This window comes from Podarcis gaigeae (genome assembly GCF_964106915.1).
Source record: "Podarcis gaigeae genome assembly, chromosome: 3".
Taxonomy (NCBI): Eukaryota; Metazoa; Chordata; class Lepidosauria; order Squamata; family Lacertidae; genus Podarcis; species Podarcis gaigeae.
Window position 1 is genome coordinate 50,624,051 of NC_139680.1, and position 16,767 is coordinate 50,640,817.

General features: G+C 42.6%; 2 protein-coding genes across 5 annotated transcripts in view; one reads left to right on the forward strand and one right to left on the reverse strand.

Moving 5' to 3' along the window:
* The window catches only part of SESN1 (sestrin 1), a 45,119-nt gene extending 44,007 nt beyond the window's left edge, over positions 1–1,112 (reverse strand). For 2 of the 4 annotated variants that reach the window (XM_083731312.1, XM_083731311.1), the window contains exon 1: positions 23–1,112. In XM_083731312.1, the coding sequence (XP_083587438.1) occupies positions 23–319 (297 nt within the window). In that variant the 5' untranslated portion in view covers positions 320–1,112. The remainder of the gene's footprint in view (positions 1–22) is intronic. The other 2 variants (XM_083731314.1, XM_083731313.1) reach the window with 1 other exon arrangement.
* Positions 1,113–6,458: 5,346 nt separating this feature from the next.
* Positions 6,459–16,767, forward strand: part of CEP57L1 (centrosomal protein 57 like 1) — a 14,676-nt gene continuing 4,367 nt past the window's right edge. The window contains exons 1-8 of the mRNA XM_083731763.1: positions 6,459–6,662; positions 8,521–8,559; positions 9,247–9,385; positions 12,168–12,347; positions 13,083–13,204; positions 14,665–14,781; positions 15,295–15,372; positions 15,592–15,692. Of these exons, the coding sequence (XP_083587889.1) occupies positions 6,564–6,662; positions 8,521–8,559; positions 9,247–9,385; positions 12,168–12,347; positions 13,083–13,204; positions 14,665–14,781; positions 15,295–15,372; positions 15,592–15,692 (875 nt within the window). The 5' untranslated portion in view covers positions 6,459–6,563. The remainder of the gene's footprint in view (positions 6,663–8,520; positions 8,560–9,246; positions 9,386–12,167; positions 12,348–13,082; positions 13,205–14,664; positions 14,782–15,294; positions 15,373–15,591; positions 15,693–16,767) is intronic.

Consider the following 16,767-nt stretch of genomic DNA (forward strand, 5'->3'; position numbering starts at 1 on the left):
AGCACAGGAGCCGGGTATTTACCTGAACGCTCATCAGGATGGCTTCGCTCTTCTCCCTCACGTCTCGGAAGGGGCACCTCTTGGACAGCATCAGCAGGCGGGCGAGCATTTCGTTCAGCCCGCCACGAGCCCCGCTGGGAGACGGCGAGAGCCCTTCCGCCGCCGGCGACGCCGGAGGAGACGCGGCTTCTTTGGCCGGAGCCACCGCCTCGCTCTTCTTCAGGACCGCCTGCCTTATGCTCTCCATGGCGCTGTCTCTGGCGCTGCGCTCCCTGCTGCACAGCCCATCCCACCTCACCTCTCCATCTCGGTCGGCCATTGTCAGAAAGAGATCCCCGCTCTTCGCTCTCCCGAGACTCAGTTCTCCGAGGCGGCCGCCATCCTCCTCCTCCTCCTCCCCAGAAGAGAATATCAGGCGGCGGCGGCAGCGGCGCTGATCGGGGTCTTGTCCTGCTCCTTTCCGCCACTTCCCTTCTTACCCGCCAGCCCTCATTATAACGACCGGGTGCCGAGAAGCGCTTCGCGGCTTTGTTGCAACCAAGCGCTATATAAATATTGCGAAATAAAATACGTCTCGCTCCCTGAATGCGCGAAGAGGCGCCTCCGTTAGGCTGCGAGAAGCTCGGCTTGCAGAGCACTTGCAACGGCTAAGAAAGTTGCTTCGCGCTGGCTGGGACCGTGCGAGGAGGAGAGTCCCTCCCTTCCTGGCGCTCCTCTCTGCCCGCCGCCCCGCTTTCAAGGGGAGAAAGTCCCCGTCCGGGCTCGCCTGCTCCCAGCCCAGCAGGGCCTGGGTCTCTTCCCGCCCCGGACCCACCCCTCGCCCAGCGCAGCGGGGAGGAAGCTGCCCATCAGCAGAACGGGGGCGGGGAGGAGAGGCTGGCGCGAGCCCGCCGCGAGGCTTCTCCGGACGGAACCCCAAAGAACCGGAGCGGGTCGGATTCGGCGGAGCGCCCCCGCCCACCACCGCTCCCGCTTCTGAAGCGGCCAGCCTCTCTCCCCGCCATCCCCCGGGGCGGCTGCAGACGCCAGGCCCCGCCCCTTCTCTCAAAGCTGCACGCGCCGCCTCGCCTGTGGAGTCGACGCGAAGTAGATGTCCGGCTTCAAGCCAATCCCCCTCTGAGCTGTCAAACCAATCGGCGTAAAGTGTTCCCGGGGCGCCTGGGACATATAGTGCCAAGCCCGCGAAACTGCAGAGTTTTCATGTTCGAGAGGAACTACAAGTCCCAAGAAGCAGTGCGCTGGGAAGAAAGCGTCAGCGCCATCTGGTCACGTGGGCATATAAAAAAATTGCAACCACGGCCCTACTCCGTGTTTCTTTTGTCTTTAGTCTACAAGCGATAAGGGTAGTGGTCGCTTTTGTGATGAGAAGGTGAAAGAATGATGAAAGCTGAAAGGTGAAGAAGAAAGAAGATGGTCGCTTTTGTGATGAGGTGCTTCATAGATATAGCTGGATATATACTGGGTGACTAGCTTTTCTTAAAGATCCTGCTCCGCTAACGGTAAACGGCTGCATAGTAACGAAGCGTCTTCAGAAAGTGAATGTTGGCTATGCATGTACTTTCGTTAGGTGCATTTTTACTGGATTATAACCCATGCTGGCCCTGCTCAGAGACGACCTATTAATGGACATGGCTAACTTGCATCCATTATTTTCAGCGGGTCTCCTCCAATGTTTCTTTTAATATGAAGTTTATAAGCATTATAAATAAATCAAATTGGGCCTCTTGTAATTTTATCTCTGTGTCAATTCTTTGTGTTTTGGACTCCTAGAAGAGTAGGATTGTTTTTCATTTTTTAGAAAAGCAATAGTCGCTCAGTTCCTTTCAGTCTGTGAAGTTAAAGATACAGTACAGTGGTACCTCGGTTCACGAACTTAATCCATTCCGAAGTCCATTCTTAAACCAAAACCATTCTTAAACCGAAGCACACATTCCCTAATGAGGCCTCCCGCCACCGGTGCCCTTCCACCATTTGGCTTCCGTTCTTAGACCGAGGTAAAAGTTCTCAAACCAAGACACTATTTCTGGTTTTGCAGAGTTTGTAAACCAAATCATTCTTAAACAGGACTGTTCTTAAACCGAGGTACCACTGTACTTCCTTTCACTTCTTTTATATAGGGTCATTGAATTAATTGAATACAGTAGCCAATTAGTCATTCTTTTGTAACAAGGAAGGCAAATATTAAGTTAAACATCACAATAAATAGCTTATTCTAGAAGCTTACAGCTTTATATACTTGTCTATTATATGTATGACTCGCTTAATGTGGATACCACTACATCTCACTATGCCACCTATTTAATGTATATAATCTTGTCTATTGTTTGTGCAGGTTAAAATGTAATTGGTATCTGACTACATCTTCACAGTAGATGAGAGGGAGTATTCTTACTGAACTTTGTAAGATGCAGTGAAGCTTGTATAAAAAGTTGAGGGAGGAAGTTATGCAGCTGAAATATTATCCAAAGCAAAACTCCTAACACTCTCTGGTACAAAGTTTGGCTATCTTTCCAAAACAGCTCTTGACATGAGCTTGACATTTGATATATAACCTACACCAGCCTAAGCCATTCTAAGCAATACTGTGAATAAACCCCTCTTAACATAATGGGGGCTTATTTCAAAGTAAACCTGCTAGAACTGAGCTGTAACTGCTCCTGAGTTGCAGTTTTATTAAACCCTTAAACTAAGATACCTGTATCATGCAAAACAGCTCGCAGTAGAAAGCTGGTTAAAATTCAAATATGCCATAGTTAAGTGTGTTCTAAACTGTCTTGAAGGTTAAAGTGTTTGCAATTGCCTTTGCTTCTACAGTTGTTTAATCGGATCTTTGATATAATCCTCTTCTACCATGGTATAACTTCAAAAGAACTGAAATAATTATCCACCACATCTCTGACAAGCTAAAGCTAAAATTCAGCAAAACTCAGTCACCGTAACATTTTCTAACCTGTTCATTTTAGCTCTTCTGCTTAGAGCCAAGCATTCCTGGCAAACAACCATTTGAATACTTAATTCCTGTTATGACTGAAATTTTAATGACATTTATGACTTGCTTTTCTTATATTCCTAGTGAACTAATGCTAAGAAGAAAAACATGCTATATTATTACAGTGGTACCTCGGGTTAAGAACTTAATTCGTTCTGGAGGTCCGTTCTTAACCTGAAATTGTTCTTAACCTGAGGTACCACTTTAGCTAATGGGGCTTCTCGCTGCCGCTGTGCGATTTCTGTTCTCATCCTGAAGCAAAGTTCTTAACCTGAGGTACTATTTCTGGGTTAGCGGAGTCTGTAACCTGAAGTGTCTGTAACCAGAGGTACCACTGTATACATCTATATGCAGGATTTACCTACCCAGTCACATCAATGGAAGTTATACACAAGGGCGTCATCTTGCGCATTGCTGTCTGCAATGAGCCTTGGGGGCATGAGCGTAGCCAAGAGAGGGCAACCGCCCCCATCAAGTAAAACAAAATAATACTTAACTAACTGACCAATCACGTTGGTTCTGCTCCCCCCCCGTAACACGCCATGCTTTTGGGGGGTATCAGGAGAACCCCTAGAACAGCTTATGGGGGGAGGGTAAGGGGGTCATTCTCTCAGGCAAGCTGGAATTCTTGTGCTGACAGAACAATCAGAAGAGTACAATGTTGAATTCCTCCCAATATGAGCAACAGTAATTAAATGTATGCAGTTTGATCTTACGCAGTGTTAGGCGTACATAAAACCATTAGGTTTTCAGTTTCTTCTCAAAAGTGAACAACCCTGGGTTTAAGATGGTCACTTTTGAAAACTTAATATAATATATGCAAAGGGCAAAAAAAAAATTCTCATTTCTGTTTCCTCATATGGATGTTCTAAATCAATTGCTACTCTAAACGAGCTCTCAACAGGATTATTGTGGTTAATATAAAGTTATGTTAAAATGATTTAGATGGCTGTTTTGTGCTTGTGCGAACAGTCAGTTATTGGAGTTGGGATTTAATGTGACACAATGGAGGCTTTTTTGTATGCCCCCCCCCCCTTATGTCAAGCTGGGGGCTGGGAGAGTGGAGAATAGCACCAAAATACATTATTTTTCCCAGCCTAATCATTGTAGCAGGAGGAATTTTCAAAGAAACCATCAAAATAGTATGTGCAGATGTTCAGCCAACTGTTTTCTCTGTTCTAGATGGAAAACAAGGGGGGTTGGGAAGCAGGTTCATGTTCCAAACTGGCCTTTTCAAACAGTCTCTTGCCAGTCATATTGGCTTCAGGACAATAGTTAGAAGAGCAGAGAGTTTCCCAATATTGCTGCCCATATTGTAGCTATTAGCATGAATTTATTTTGGAAAACGGTCAGAAACTGAATGATTCATAACACTGAACGCTGAAATGTGGACAAACATATGTGGATAAATGTGCACATTCCAGTAAACCACCTTGGAGGATTTATAACCTTTTGCCTGAATGCAGGGCACAGTAGCAGTTCTCAAACCATTTTAAAAGTAAGTAATCCTATTAAACGCGGGTGGCGCTGTGGTCTAAATCAAATGCATTTCCGTGCACTGCTGTTTCACCAAAAGCAGCTTTGTCATGCTGGTCACATGACCCGGAAGCTGTACACCGGCTCCCTCAGCCAGTAAAGCGAGATGAGCGCCGCAACCCCAGGGTCGTCCGCAACTGGACCCAACGGTCAGGGATCCCTTTACCTTTACCTTAATCCTATTAAAAGTTAACTTCTCTGAAGCAAGAGAGTTGACTACTCTGAACAACATTTTTAATTCTAGAACTCAGTTCTTTCTGGCAAACTGTGAGCCACAGTTGTTCAGCAACTTTCCCAAATAGACAATGAATCAACTCTTTTGAGAAAGATTTCAACTTTGCATTTTTAAAATCTGCAGGCCGTAAGAAAAAAAAGTGAACCTTAAAAAAAATTAATTTGAGGCATTAATGTAAGTGGATAACACTATGTCATATCAACTTTCTGTATGCTATACTTGCAGGCATATACATATCTATATGTATCAAAATACTATGTATAATGCAAATGTGGTTTTAACTCTAAAATAATATGTAGATACATATACTTTCCAATACTCCTGCTTTGTATTATGCAGGCCTGTTGCTGATTTGGTGTTTGAAGTTGGCATGCAGTTAACATGAGCTAAGCATCTGACTTGGGACGCGGGTGGCGCTGTGGGTAAAAGCCTCAGCGCCTAGGGCTTGCCGATCGAAAGGTCGGCGGTTCGAATCCCCGCGGCGGGGTGCGCTCCCGTTGCTCGGTCCCAGCGCCTGCCAACCTAGCAGTTCGAAAGCACCCTCGGGTGCAAGTAGATAAATAGGGACCGCTTTCTAGCGGGAAGGTAAACGGCGTTTCCGTGTGCAGCTCTGGCGCGCCGGCCACGTGACCCGGAGGTGTCTTCGGACAGCGCTGGCCCCTGGCCTCTTAAGTGAGATGGGCGCACAACCCCAGAGTCTGGCAAGACTGGCCCGTACGGGCAGGGGTACCTTTACCTTTAAGCATCTGACTGCTATAAATGGGAGGTCTCACTCATTAAAACATCTTCGTGTTTCCTGCACTAACACTACAGCAATAATATCAACTGCTGAAAATCAATTATCCTTGACAAAAATAAGAGACTAAGACCATAGACCTATGTTGACTTACTTAGGAGTAAGTCTTGTTGGACAGGTCAAAACAAAAAAAATTCCTTCCAGTAGCACCTTAAAGACCAACTAAGTCAGTTCTTGGTATGAGCTTTCGTGTGCATGCACACTTCTTCAGATACACTGAAACAGAAGTTTCCAGACCCTTCTATATAGTGAGAAGGTGGGGAGGGGTATTACTCAGAAGGCTGGTGGGAATGGGTGATTGGCAGATAGCTGTGATGAGCCTGTTGACGACTCTTAACGACTGCAATAGGTCTTACAGGAAGAAGCAAGGGGTGAAAAGGTGAAAAATGGCTTTGTCATGTATAATGAGATAAGAATCACAAGACAGAGAAACCAGTAGGAGAACACTTCAATCTCCCAGGACATTCTATACAAGATCTCAAAGTAGCTGTTTTACTACAAAGGAATTTCAGAAATAGACTGGAAAGAGAAGCTGCTGAATTACAACTTATCACCAAACTTAAAACCATGGAGAAACCTGGCCTGAACAAAGTTGGTCTTTAAGGTGCTACTGGAAGGAATTTTGTTTTGTTTTGACTATGGCAGACCAACACGGCTACCTATCTGTAACCTATCAATCCAGTAATTCAGCTAATTCATCCCATCGCGAGACGTACGTACTCCCCCCTGCATGCAATGCAAGGGAAATGCTGGCGTTCCAGCCCAAGAGCAGCACAAACAACCTCCTCCTCTCGCCCTGAGCCAAGGAAAGCACTTCTGCGGGCGAGGCCGGAGGGCGGGCAGTTTCCCTAATCCAGGGGGAGCCGCTAAGCGACCTGGGAGGAGGCGGGGCCAGTAATCCGGGTCACGGCTCGAGGGCGTGGAATCCCCGAGAGCGGGAGGGGAAGCGGGCGGCTTGAAAAACGGCCCCGGCGAAGAAGGGCGCTCTAGGAAGTGAGCCGCCTTTTATGGTTAGCTGTGCTCTACCCGAAGGCGAGCGGCATAACTGGGGCTGGGTCGTAGCGCGAGCTCCTCTGGTGCTTGCAGCTCGGGTGAATCCCGGTAAGGTGTGTACGCGGGGAGGGAGGGGGTCGTCGTCTCTTCACCTGTTGAGTTTCTGCTGGTTGCTCCCTCCCCCCCCCCCGCCCCCGTTTTCACCTGGCTCAGGCTCCTGGTTCCGCCCGCGTCCAAATGGGAGACCCACAGATCCCTTCCTTTACCCCCCAGCCATCGCCCAAGGGCCCCACCCTGCAGTAACTTCCAGCGCCTCGACAGAGTCCATAAAGAGTGTCCTGCCTGGGTTTTCCCAACCCTCCCTCCCCCAGGAGAGGCGAGAGCAATCCTGGCCACAGACCCCCAACAGTTCGCTTCCAAGCCCCCCCTGGCGAGCCAGGAAGAAGATGCAGGCGAGCGAAGAACACTAAACCTGCAGCTGTTTTTATGGGAGGGGAAGGAGGAGGGAGCCGACTTTATTATTATTATTAATTATTATTACCACCGGGAGGACACAAAAGAGGTGTTTGATGGCGGTGAAGGGGCCATATATCCCTGATATATATATATCCCTGATATATTCGCTGAGTATGGCTGCAATCCTGCACCCGCACATGCCTCGTTGAATTCAAGGCGGCTTGCTTCTGAGAAAACACGTGTAGGCTTGCTTTTTGAGGCCTTTAAAACACGCCCCTCCAGGACTTAATCGTTTCACTTTAAAAAAGAGGAAGAGGTGCTAGAGCTCACCAGCCATGGTTCAAATTCAGCTCAGGTGTGGATGCAGGGATAGGTGACAAAGTACAAGATACAAGAGTGTTCCTTAAGTAGCTTTCAAACTGATCTGTCTAATAAAATGGGGTTTGTTTTTTCCTTTCAAAAACATGTTTAAAGATCTCTCTGACTTAAGTGTCTCAATCCAAATATAAAAATTATTTCACCCCCATTTGTCAGCCTAAAACAGAAGGATTTATTACAGCTACTAGATAAAATTCTTTCCACCTGCCCCTTGCATAGTTACTGGGATTACAAAGTCTATTTAATATTTGTACCAATGTAAAACAGTTTAGGCTTGTTTGCAACACTGCTGCACCCAGTGAAAACATTTCGACAGAACCTTTCCAAATGAGCATTGTTTTTGCATGTAATATTGTGTCCACGTTTGTTCTTTTGATTTTCCATAGTTACATACATGCTGCTTCTAACTGAAATTGGGTTTTAATGGTTTTCCTAATAAATGATTACTGCTACTTTGTGCAAATAAAGCTGTGTGCTCCTACACTCTTGGTAATATACTTATTACTTTGTTGAACACCTAAACATTGGTCATTTTACATAATATGTAGGAAGATGGGGCCTGCTGATGGTGAGGATACCATGAACCAGTTTAGTTTCCGCAAGAATGAACAAGAGTGGGGTGGGAGACTCTGGTTAGCTATGGTGAACAATTAGGTAAGTATTGTACAAAGGCTAATTTCATTTGAACAAAAAATCCTTTGGAAGAAAAAAGCTGCCAGTAACGAAGGATGAAGGGAGAATGCTGGAAAGAGCAAACGTACAAATGATTTTTCCAGACCAATTGAGAGATTATTGTATAGAATCATAGAATTTTAGAGTTGGATGGGACCCCAAGAGGTATCTAGTCCAACCCCCTGCTATGCATTAAAAATCTGCAGCTAAGTGGAATGCAAACAGTGCAATCACATAAAGTGTAGAGCAGGCTAATATATTTTGTGCCATTTTTCTGTTGCAAGTTTGTGGGAAATCAACTAGACTTGGTGTAGCCTCAGTCTTGTTCATAAAAAATGTAATCTATCTTCTCTTCCTTTCTGTGTAAATGTCTTAAAATAAATACAAATAGCTGAGGAGAAAAGGCATTCTGCTTCTACTTCAAAATAAGGATCACACAACATAATGACTTTTCTGTCTTGGCAGGTGAGTGGAACTCTGGAGTCTAGACCCCCTATAATGGAGGTAAGTAATGTGATGTTAGCAGCCAAAGAAACTAGCCCATTCTAAAGCAGTCCCTAAAGAGGCAAAGACGTTTGAGCAGGTTTTTTAAGTTAGGGAAAATAGCTTTCAGTGTAGCATTACTGCAGATTCTTCTCTTTTTTATGAGTCTGTCAGCTGCATTAATCTTTCTGTTTAATTTACAAATAATCACTGGGAAACTTAATGCTTCTTAGCATTAGGGATCTGAGGGAACCCTCTCTCAAGCAACATGAGAGAATGAACATAGAACTACAAAGGAATCTAACCTAAATTTACATCATTCCACAGAATTAGGCAAAATAGCTGTATGGGTTTAGTTTTAATGCTTCTGACTTTGTATTTTAACCTGCTATGGGAGCATGGAAACAAACGTCTGTGAAGGAACGTTTTGCCACAGTGAACTAGTTAATCTCAAAGTCATTGCCCTCACTCTTATTCCCATCAATAGATGTTAGAGTCAGATTCATGCATGAAAAGGAAAATAGCTTACTGAACAAAGATAAAATGTACATTCCTTGCTCTGTCTATTCCTTGCTCTATTCCTTCCATGTAGCATGTTGCCCAGAAAGAAAAACGACCCTGGGTGAAAAAGATTCCCCAGTATAGTGGAAGGTGCCTGAATCAACACTTTAAGATAACTATAAATGACACTGTATATCTTTTCTGCAGTCTCTAGATTCTGAGTCGAAGAACAGCTACATAGGAAGTTTTCTTCAGCCTCCAGATAACATATACTCTGCATTTACAAACATCAGATCAAAGGAGGCAACAGTTATGGCAAAAGACACTCCTGCACCAAACAACCAAGGTAAAACACAAAGTATTGTAATACGACACGTGAGTAATGTGACATTTAGTCAGCAAATATTCTTGGCCTGTGCTGAATGCGTTTTGGAATGTGCTACTGGTTTAGAACTTATCTGATATTTGAGATCCAAGAAAAATAGCTAGAAAGACAAGGTTGGCTTGAGTAACATATCTTCTAGTGAACAGGCTCTCTCTGGTATTTGTTCGAGGTGACACTTCTCCCAGGTGCAGCTAGGCAGTGTGTGGGGTTACTCAGATTTCAGCTACAGAGTAAAGGGAATCTGCCAGGGGTAAAAAATATGTGCACTTCTTTTTCAATTTGCTGAGGCTTCGTAGGTGGCCTTGTCTGGCAAGCTACATAGCTCAGTTCAGACCTCAAACCTCTAAGTAATAGTTTAGAACTTCAACCATAGTTTAATCCTCAAAATATCAAGGCAAACCATGGTTTTGAGCTGCTTCTGTGCTTCTATTTGATGTCTGTTCAATGGCATTCTAGTCTCTTAAGTGCAGTGGCCTCAAAAGAACAAATGATTTGTCAAATTTTTCATCACACTAAACGATGATTTTGGATTCTTATTTACCAGCTAATCACTAGTTTGTTGATCTATATATATGTATATATATATATATATAAAATAAAAGTTTTGGGATTAGCACAAATGGCCGATTCATTAACTGGATTTCATTTACCAGCTTTGCTTACATAGGTAAATTTGGGCCATGTTCCTGGCCTTTTAATTTTAGCTTTTTTAGTAGTCAAAATAAAAAAAGAATCAAAGCTTCTGAAACATAAGAAAAGAAATACAACCAGTAAACATCATTGGAAAAAAATTTGTCACAAATGAATATAATGCAAAAGAAATATATTATACTACAGTATTATGCTGCAATAGCTGTACGGACATGTGGAGACTTGATGAGTACTACATGTGCTTGTGTTTGGCTTCATGTTCTCTACCGTCAAGCGTGAGAGTTTAATTTGGCATAACCTGAAGTGCATTCAAAATGACTTCTTTATTTGCCGTAGCGTGTTTCCTGTCTGTTTTTGGCATGGAACCATTTATTTCATGTCCAAGTACTTAAACTATGGAACTCACTCCCACAGGAGGCAGTGATGGACACCAATGCAGATGTCTTGAAAAGAGGATTGGACAAATTCATGCAGGAGAGGGTTGTCAGTGGCTACTGGGCACGATGGATGTGCTCTGCCTCCACAGTTGGTGGCAGCAATGCTTCTGAACACCAGTTGCTAGAAACCAGAGGAGGGGAGAGTGATCTTTTGCTTGAATCCTGCTTGAAAGTTTCCCACAGGCATCTCATTAGCCACCGAGAATAGGATGCCTTTGGCCTGATCCAGCAGGCTCTTCTTATGTCCTTACGTTCTTATTTATTTTGTTAAAGAGAAATGTAACTTTTGGTGTTGGACTATGCAGCACGTACCTATTTAATGTTTTACTTACTTGTCCTTGGAATATTTCATTATCTTAAACTTGGTTGATTTTTTTTGTGTAAAGCAAACATGAGTGGGGGCAGGGAGACAAAAAGAATAGCAAATATCTTTGTTCTGCCTTGGAATCGCAAATCTTCAATAGAAGTCTGAAATTCAAGAGTGAGGGTGCCTGCCAACTCAGCTGGAAGAGAGTTGCACAGCATGGGACCAGCAACACTCAATGCCAGGGGTCTAGTTAGACAAGTCAGGCCTCAGTAACTAACAGCTCTCCTCCAGATGGCCTCAGTGATTGGTCTGGTATCCTGGACCCAAGTTGTTCAAGGCTTTCTGTATTAATGCAAAAGCCTTGAAGCTGGCCTGGTAGCGTATAGGCAGCCAGTGCAAATGTTTTAACAGAGGTGTCACTTGTTGTCTTCCCCCATTAGCAGTCTAGCCACTTCATTCTGCACCAGATGGAGTTTCTGGACCAGCCCCAAGGGCAGCCCCACATAGAACACATTGCAGTAATCCATTCCCAAGGTTACCAATGAATGGGCAACAGCCGTAGAGTTCTCCAACACCACTTTTGACAGTTCAGTGAGGAATCTGTCTCTTTGGCCCTATAGCAGATGCAGACCCTCATAGCATGTTCCGGAGCAGAGAGGTATCCTGGCAAATGGGTTGCAAACGTTACGGGCCACAGCAAACCCAATTGGCAGCCCATTAAACCCATGCTGGTGCTGCACCAAGTTACCAGATGGAACAGCTGAGTCAGATCAATTCCACTCAGCTTGCCCACCTAGGTCTTGGTAACATTCCAATCCCTGACTAGGAAATTACTGCTAGGTAGCTATAGTGAACCTCTTTATTTTGTCATTCTTAGTATATAGTCTTGTTCATCTGAGCACAAGAACATCTTTCTTCTAGTGGAGCAGGATACACAACTTTATACCAAGAAAAATAAGCATGTGTGGTTAGGGCATTTTGCAGCTATCAGCAGAGAATGGGCAGTAATATTTTGTAGGTTTGTGTATGCATGTGTGTCAAATTATGCTTTCTATAATCCACCTGCTCCAATCTGAGTGGTGGTTACATTTAACCAGAAGCAGTAAGAGAAGATGAGAGAAACCTTCATCTTTTTGGTGCCTTACTGGCCTTCTAACCATAGCACAAATGACAAAGTGGATCTTTAAACAAGTCTATGTTTCTATCATCTAAGCAAAATATATAGCAATGTAATATCACTGATGTTGCAGGTTGATGCATAACTGATGTTCACATTAAAGTAGCTTCTTTGCTTTATTGTTATTAAAGTAGAGATGTGTCATTAACAATTAAGTTACCTTTTCACCAGCTCTAGTGGCAGCCCTTAAAACTCTTCAGGAAAAGATTCGCCGTCTTGAATTAGAGAGGTCACAGGCTGAAGAGAACCTGAATTGCTTGTCCAGAGAAGCTGCCCAGTATAAAAAGGCCTTTCAGCATGACTCCAATGAGAAGGATATAACTCACCAGGGAATGATGCAAGAGAAGAAAGGTACCTCCTGTTACCACTGATGACAGCCTTACCATTCGCATCTATTATATCTTAATCTCAAATGAGCACTCGTGTTGTTGTTTGGTTGTTCAATTAATGTTTAATCAGGATATGTAGTAAAGAGGTCTATCACATGATTTAAATATGTTGTTCTAGCAGATCTGCCTTTTAACTGCTTTACTAATTGTTTAAATAAAAATGCATATTGCACTTTGGCAATATTGTAGAAGTGTGTGTTCATTTGCCATTTTTAAAAAGCAGGAACTGCTGTTTATTAAACTATTTTCATTTAAATTCCCTTATGCATGGGTGGAGAACTTGTGACCTCCAGATGTTGCTGGACTTCAATTCCTGTGATCCCTTGGCTAGGATTGATGTTTCTATTTCTGATGTTTTAATCTATTTTTTGTTTTTTAAATTGTAGATTGTTTGCTTCTTTCTTTAAGCTACTTTGAGACATATAGTGAGAGGCAGGGTACAAAGTCCTTAAATATACAAACATAATTTATTTTAAGAATTGTGCAGGCTCTCTGAAAATAACCAGAGCGCTTCATGTATCTCTACTGTTGATAACCTAATAAAATGAGAGGACAGTAATGGGATTGGGTCATTAGTGAAAGCAAGCAAGTTCATTTTAACATCATCATTATATTGCAAATTAGAGCATAAATCTGTAAAATCAAGTAATACATAATTATTACTCTCTTTTCCTCCCCCTGCACTCCTCCCCTTCAGATGTGAGCATGCAGTTAAGGGCAGCACAGTCTCGCTGCTCTTTGCTGGAGAAACAACTAGATTACATGAGAAAAATGATGGTCAATGCAGAGTTGGAAAAGAAACTGGTTCTAGAACAGCAGGTGCACATGTTTAATATATCATATTCTTGCCCTTTGTTTCTCCTTCCTTTGTATCTGAGAGGCTTTGCTCAAACCTTGTTGGTGTGATCTCTTGTTAGATCTTGCTTATCTGTCACCTTCATAGACAGTCTTTGAAAACACTGAGAATTTGTGGTTGTGAAAAACTGGTTGATCAAGCATAAGGTGCACATATATCGGTTTCCATGCATTTTGCTCTGAGCCCGGCCTTGGCTGGGGAGGGCGGGATACAAATTAAATTTTATTATTATTATTACATGCTTTGTTTATCAGAAGAATAGAATAGAAATCACACAACTACAATGTATGGTGGCTTCCATAGATTCCTGTGTTTTTAGTAATAAGTCACCTTTGGCTAAATTTAAAAACAACAGCAACAACGACATTATTTATATGCATCTGACAGGATTGCCGCAGCCAACCTGGTTGAAGCTGTTTTCACCAACACTTTGAATTGTGCTCAGAAATGTATTGGGAGCCAGTGTAGGTCCTTTAGAACCAGTGTTAAATGGTCCTTGCAGCTGCTCCCAGTCACCATTCTAGTTGCCGCATTCTAGATTGTAATTTCCGAGTCACCTTCAAATGTAGCTCCACGTGGAGTGCATTGCAATAGTCTGCAGATGACAAATATTACCTCCCACCTCCCTCAAAGCTGCCAAATAGTGTGTAAATAAAAATGAAAATAGCCATCTAACTATCCTTTCCTGGATTTTTTAATACTAGGGTTTCTTTTAAAAATAAACTGAGATTTCACAAACCTTTTTCTAGGAGATCATGTTGCCTGTAAATGGGAAATGTCTCATAATTGTTTCCCATTTACTGAGACCAATAAATGCCTCAGTACAATCTCTGTTGAAGCTGTGTGTGTGTTTCACGGAAAGACATCAGTAAACCCAAGATTTGTTTTCTGCTATATTCTTTGCCTAGATGCAAACTTGCAATATTGAAAGTTGGCATTTCTGTTCCTTAGCTAGATTTAATGCAGCTTGGTGTTACATGCAACTAGTAAATGTGCAGTGAACTATGGATAGCAGATAAGGATACACATTTCCATCCATGTTCCAAGGTGTATTCCCTTTTTTGTGCTATGCACGGCTGGTGTCACTTGGACACATGCAACATAATGCATGCATGTTTACAAAATTTGTCCATCTCCACCTCAATCCATATGCACCTATACATAGTGATATCCAGTGCCAGCTGTCATACACAGAAAGCAGATCCCTGGATCTTCCCTTTGTTTCCATGTGCAGCAAGATCCTGTGCAAATCTGTATGCATTTTCAGTTCTTGTCTGTAAGCCTCCTAAACCCATGCCCATAGCACTTGCTGCATCATAATTGCATTTTCTGTGGCATTGAATTTGATAATCTGAAAGCTGTAAACCATTTGATCAAAGCTTGCTATCACTTGCCAAACCACTATCATGTGCATATTTTTCAGATGCAGCTTCAGAAGGAAAAAGACCAGAATCAGCTGGAGCTATGTGCAAAACTTGACAAGCTTGAAATTCTAGAAAAAGAATGCTGGAGACTTACTAGCACTCAGAAGACTGCAGAAGTAAGTAAATAAATATCATTAAATGGCTTTCCGAATAACATTTAACATTTGTGAGACTAGTAGCAAAACTGCAGTTCTGGATCTGGGCATTCCTGTGGCAAAGGGAGATGGCGGCAGAAGTGGGAGCACTGCTGTTACCTATAAATGCCACACTTCTACATTTGGTGGGCAGGGCTGTTTGTTTCTGTCGTATTTCTGTATTTTGGACCTACTAGTGGTTAATATGGTCCCCATATGTTTTGTGCTGCTTTAAAATGTGGATTTTTATTGTGATTTCTGCCTTTATTTCTGATGTTTTTTATTATTGTAAACCATTCACATATTTCTTTGAAAGATGGAATGGTATATAAATTACCCAAACAAATAAATATTTTACTTTTGCTTTTCTTTCCTCAGCCTTGTTTCCTTTAACGGAAAGCTTTGGCTCACTTTCATTGTTCTCGCCCTAAAAATGATAACTGTTGAGTTCATTTATTGTATGTGGTCCCTTCCCTGCCCCCCTCTCTCTCAAAGGACAAGATCAGACAGCTGGAACAGAAGCTTCTGGAAGAGCAACACCAGCGCAAACTAATTCAAGATAAAGCTGCGCAGGTAGGAAGATGAGTATTTTTGCAGTGATAAAACGGGAGGTTCTGCAGACAGCCTTATGCCGCAGTTCTGCTTTAACCAGCAGTGATCCTGAATACAAACCGTGACACACAAGTATGTTTTGCTGTCTATATCTGCATTAGTTTGGATCTAGTGACTTTATCCTAAATTTGATTGCAGGAAATGCCATTTCCTTACCCCTGCCCCCTTTTGCTTTTGAAGAAGGACAATACCATGAGAATAGAAAGATACCAGAAATACATTGTTCCTTTTAGTTGGGCTAATACCGTGACCCATCAAGGGAAATTCAGCCCATCAACAAAGTATCATTTCGGAACTTTCTATTCTTGTTGCCTATCTGTGGCTACAAAAAAGGTCTCTGTTAACCAGTTGGAGAGCACACCATAAAGCTGTAATTCACATGATCTTGGTAAGTTGTGCAGGCTTGGTCTAATAAAAAGAATAGTTCTAACATATTAGCAAAGATAGATTAATGTGTTTTAGAGAAAGGTGGTCCTGTTCCTTGCTAAGCAAGAAGTTTGTGCATAATAAGTAGCTTTACCTGAGAGACTTATTGGCCCCAAATCCTGATAAACTGATCCAGACTTGACTGTCTAGATTCAGTTTTTGCCATACCTGCCTCAGATTACAGATGCATAGAATGGTTTCAAATTCTGTTCAGATCTACTCAGAAGTAAGCTCTGCTGTGTTTGATGGTGTTGCAGACATTCTGTACTGTATATAGTTTTTTGTGTGTGTTACCTTTCCATAGTTCAAACTATACTCAAGGCAGCTTACAACATGAAAACAACACATAAGTACAACATAACAAAGGTAGTCATACACAATCAAACATCAAAAAACGGACAAACAAAATGAACAATTTTTGCATAAGATCTCTAAAATATTCAAAAAATATTATCAATAACAGCAACAACTTTTCCCGCCCCAACAAAAACCCCAAAACAATACCTCAATCCAGGGCTCTACCATCCCAGGCCAAATGGAAAACAGGCCTGCAAGCCAGGGAGCAGATCTTACAGCACTCACAACCAAGATGGTAACACTCAAATTAGTATATAGATGAATTTCTTTAGTACAACAGACCAATACAACTACTATTCTGAAATTAAGTAATTATTCCCTGGCTTTAGTGTGCTGCACTGCCACTTATATAGCAGGATCCTACTAATTTGTTATTTGATAGCTGGATGGGGAAACTAGTTCTTCTCAGGTGTCACAATTAGGAGAAGACCTTAGAACAACAATTTACTATCATCAAATAAATTTATGTCCCTTCCAATTGTTCTGAAACTAAGTGGATCTGGAGTAAAGTATTTTTAAAAAACAAGTAGGAAAGAATATGGAAAAGAGACTCTGATGTTATGGAAGAATGGG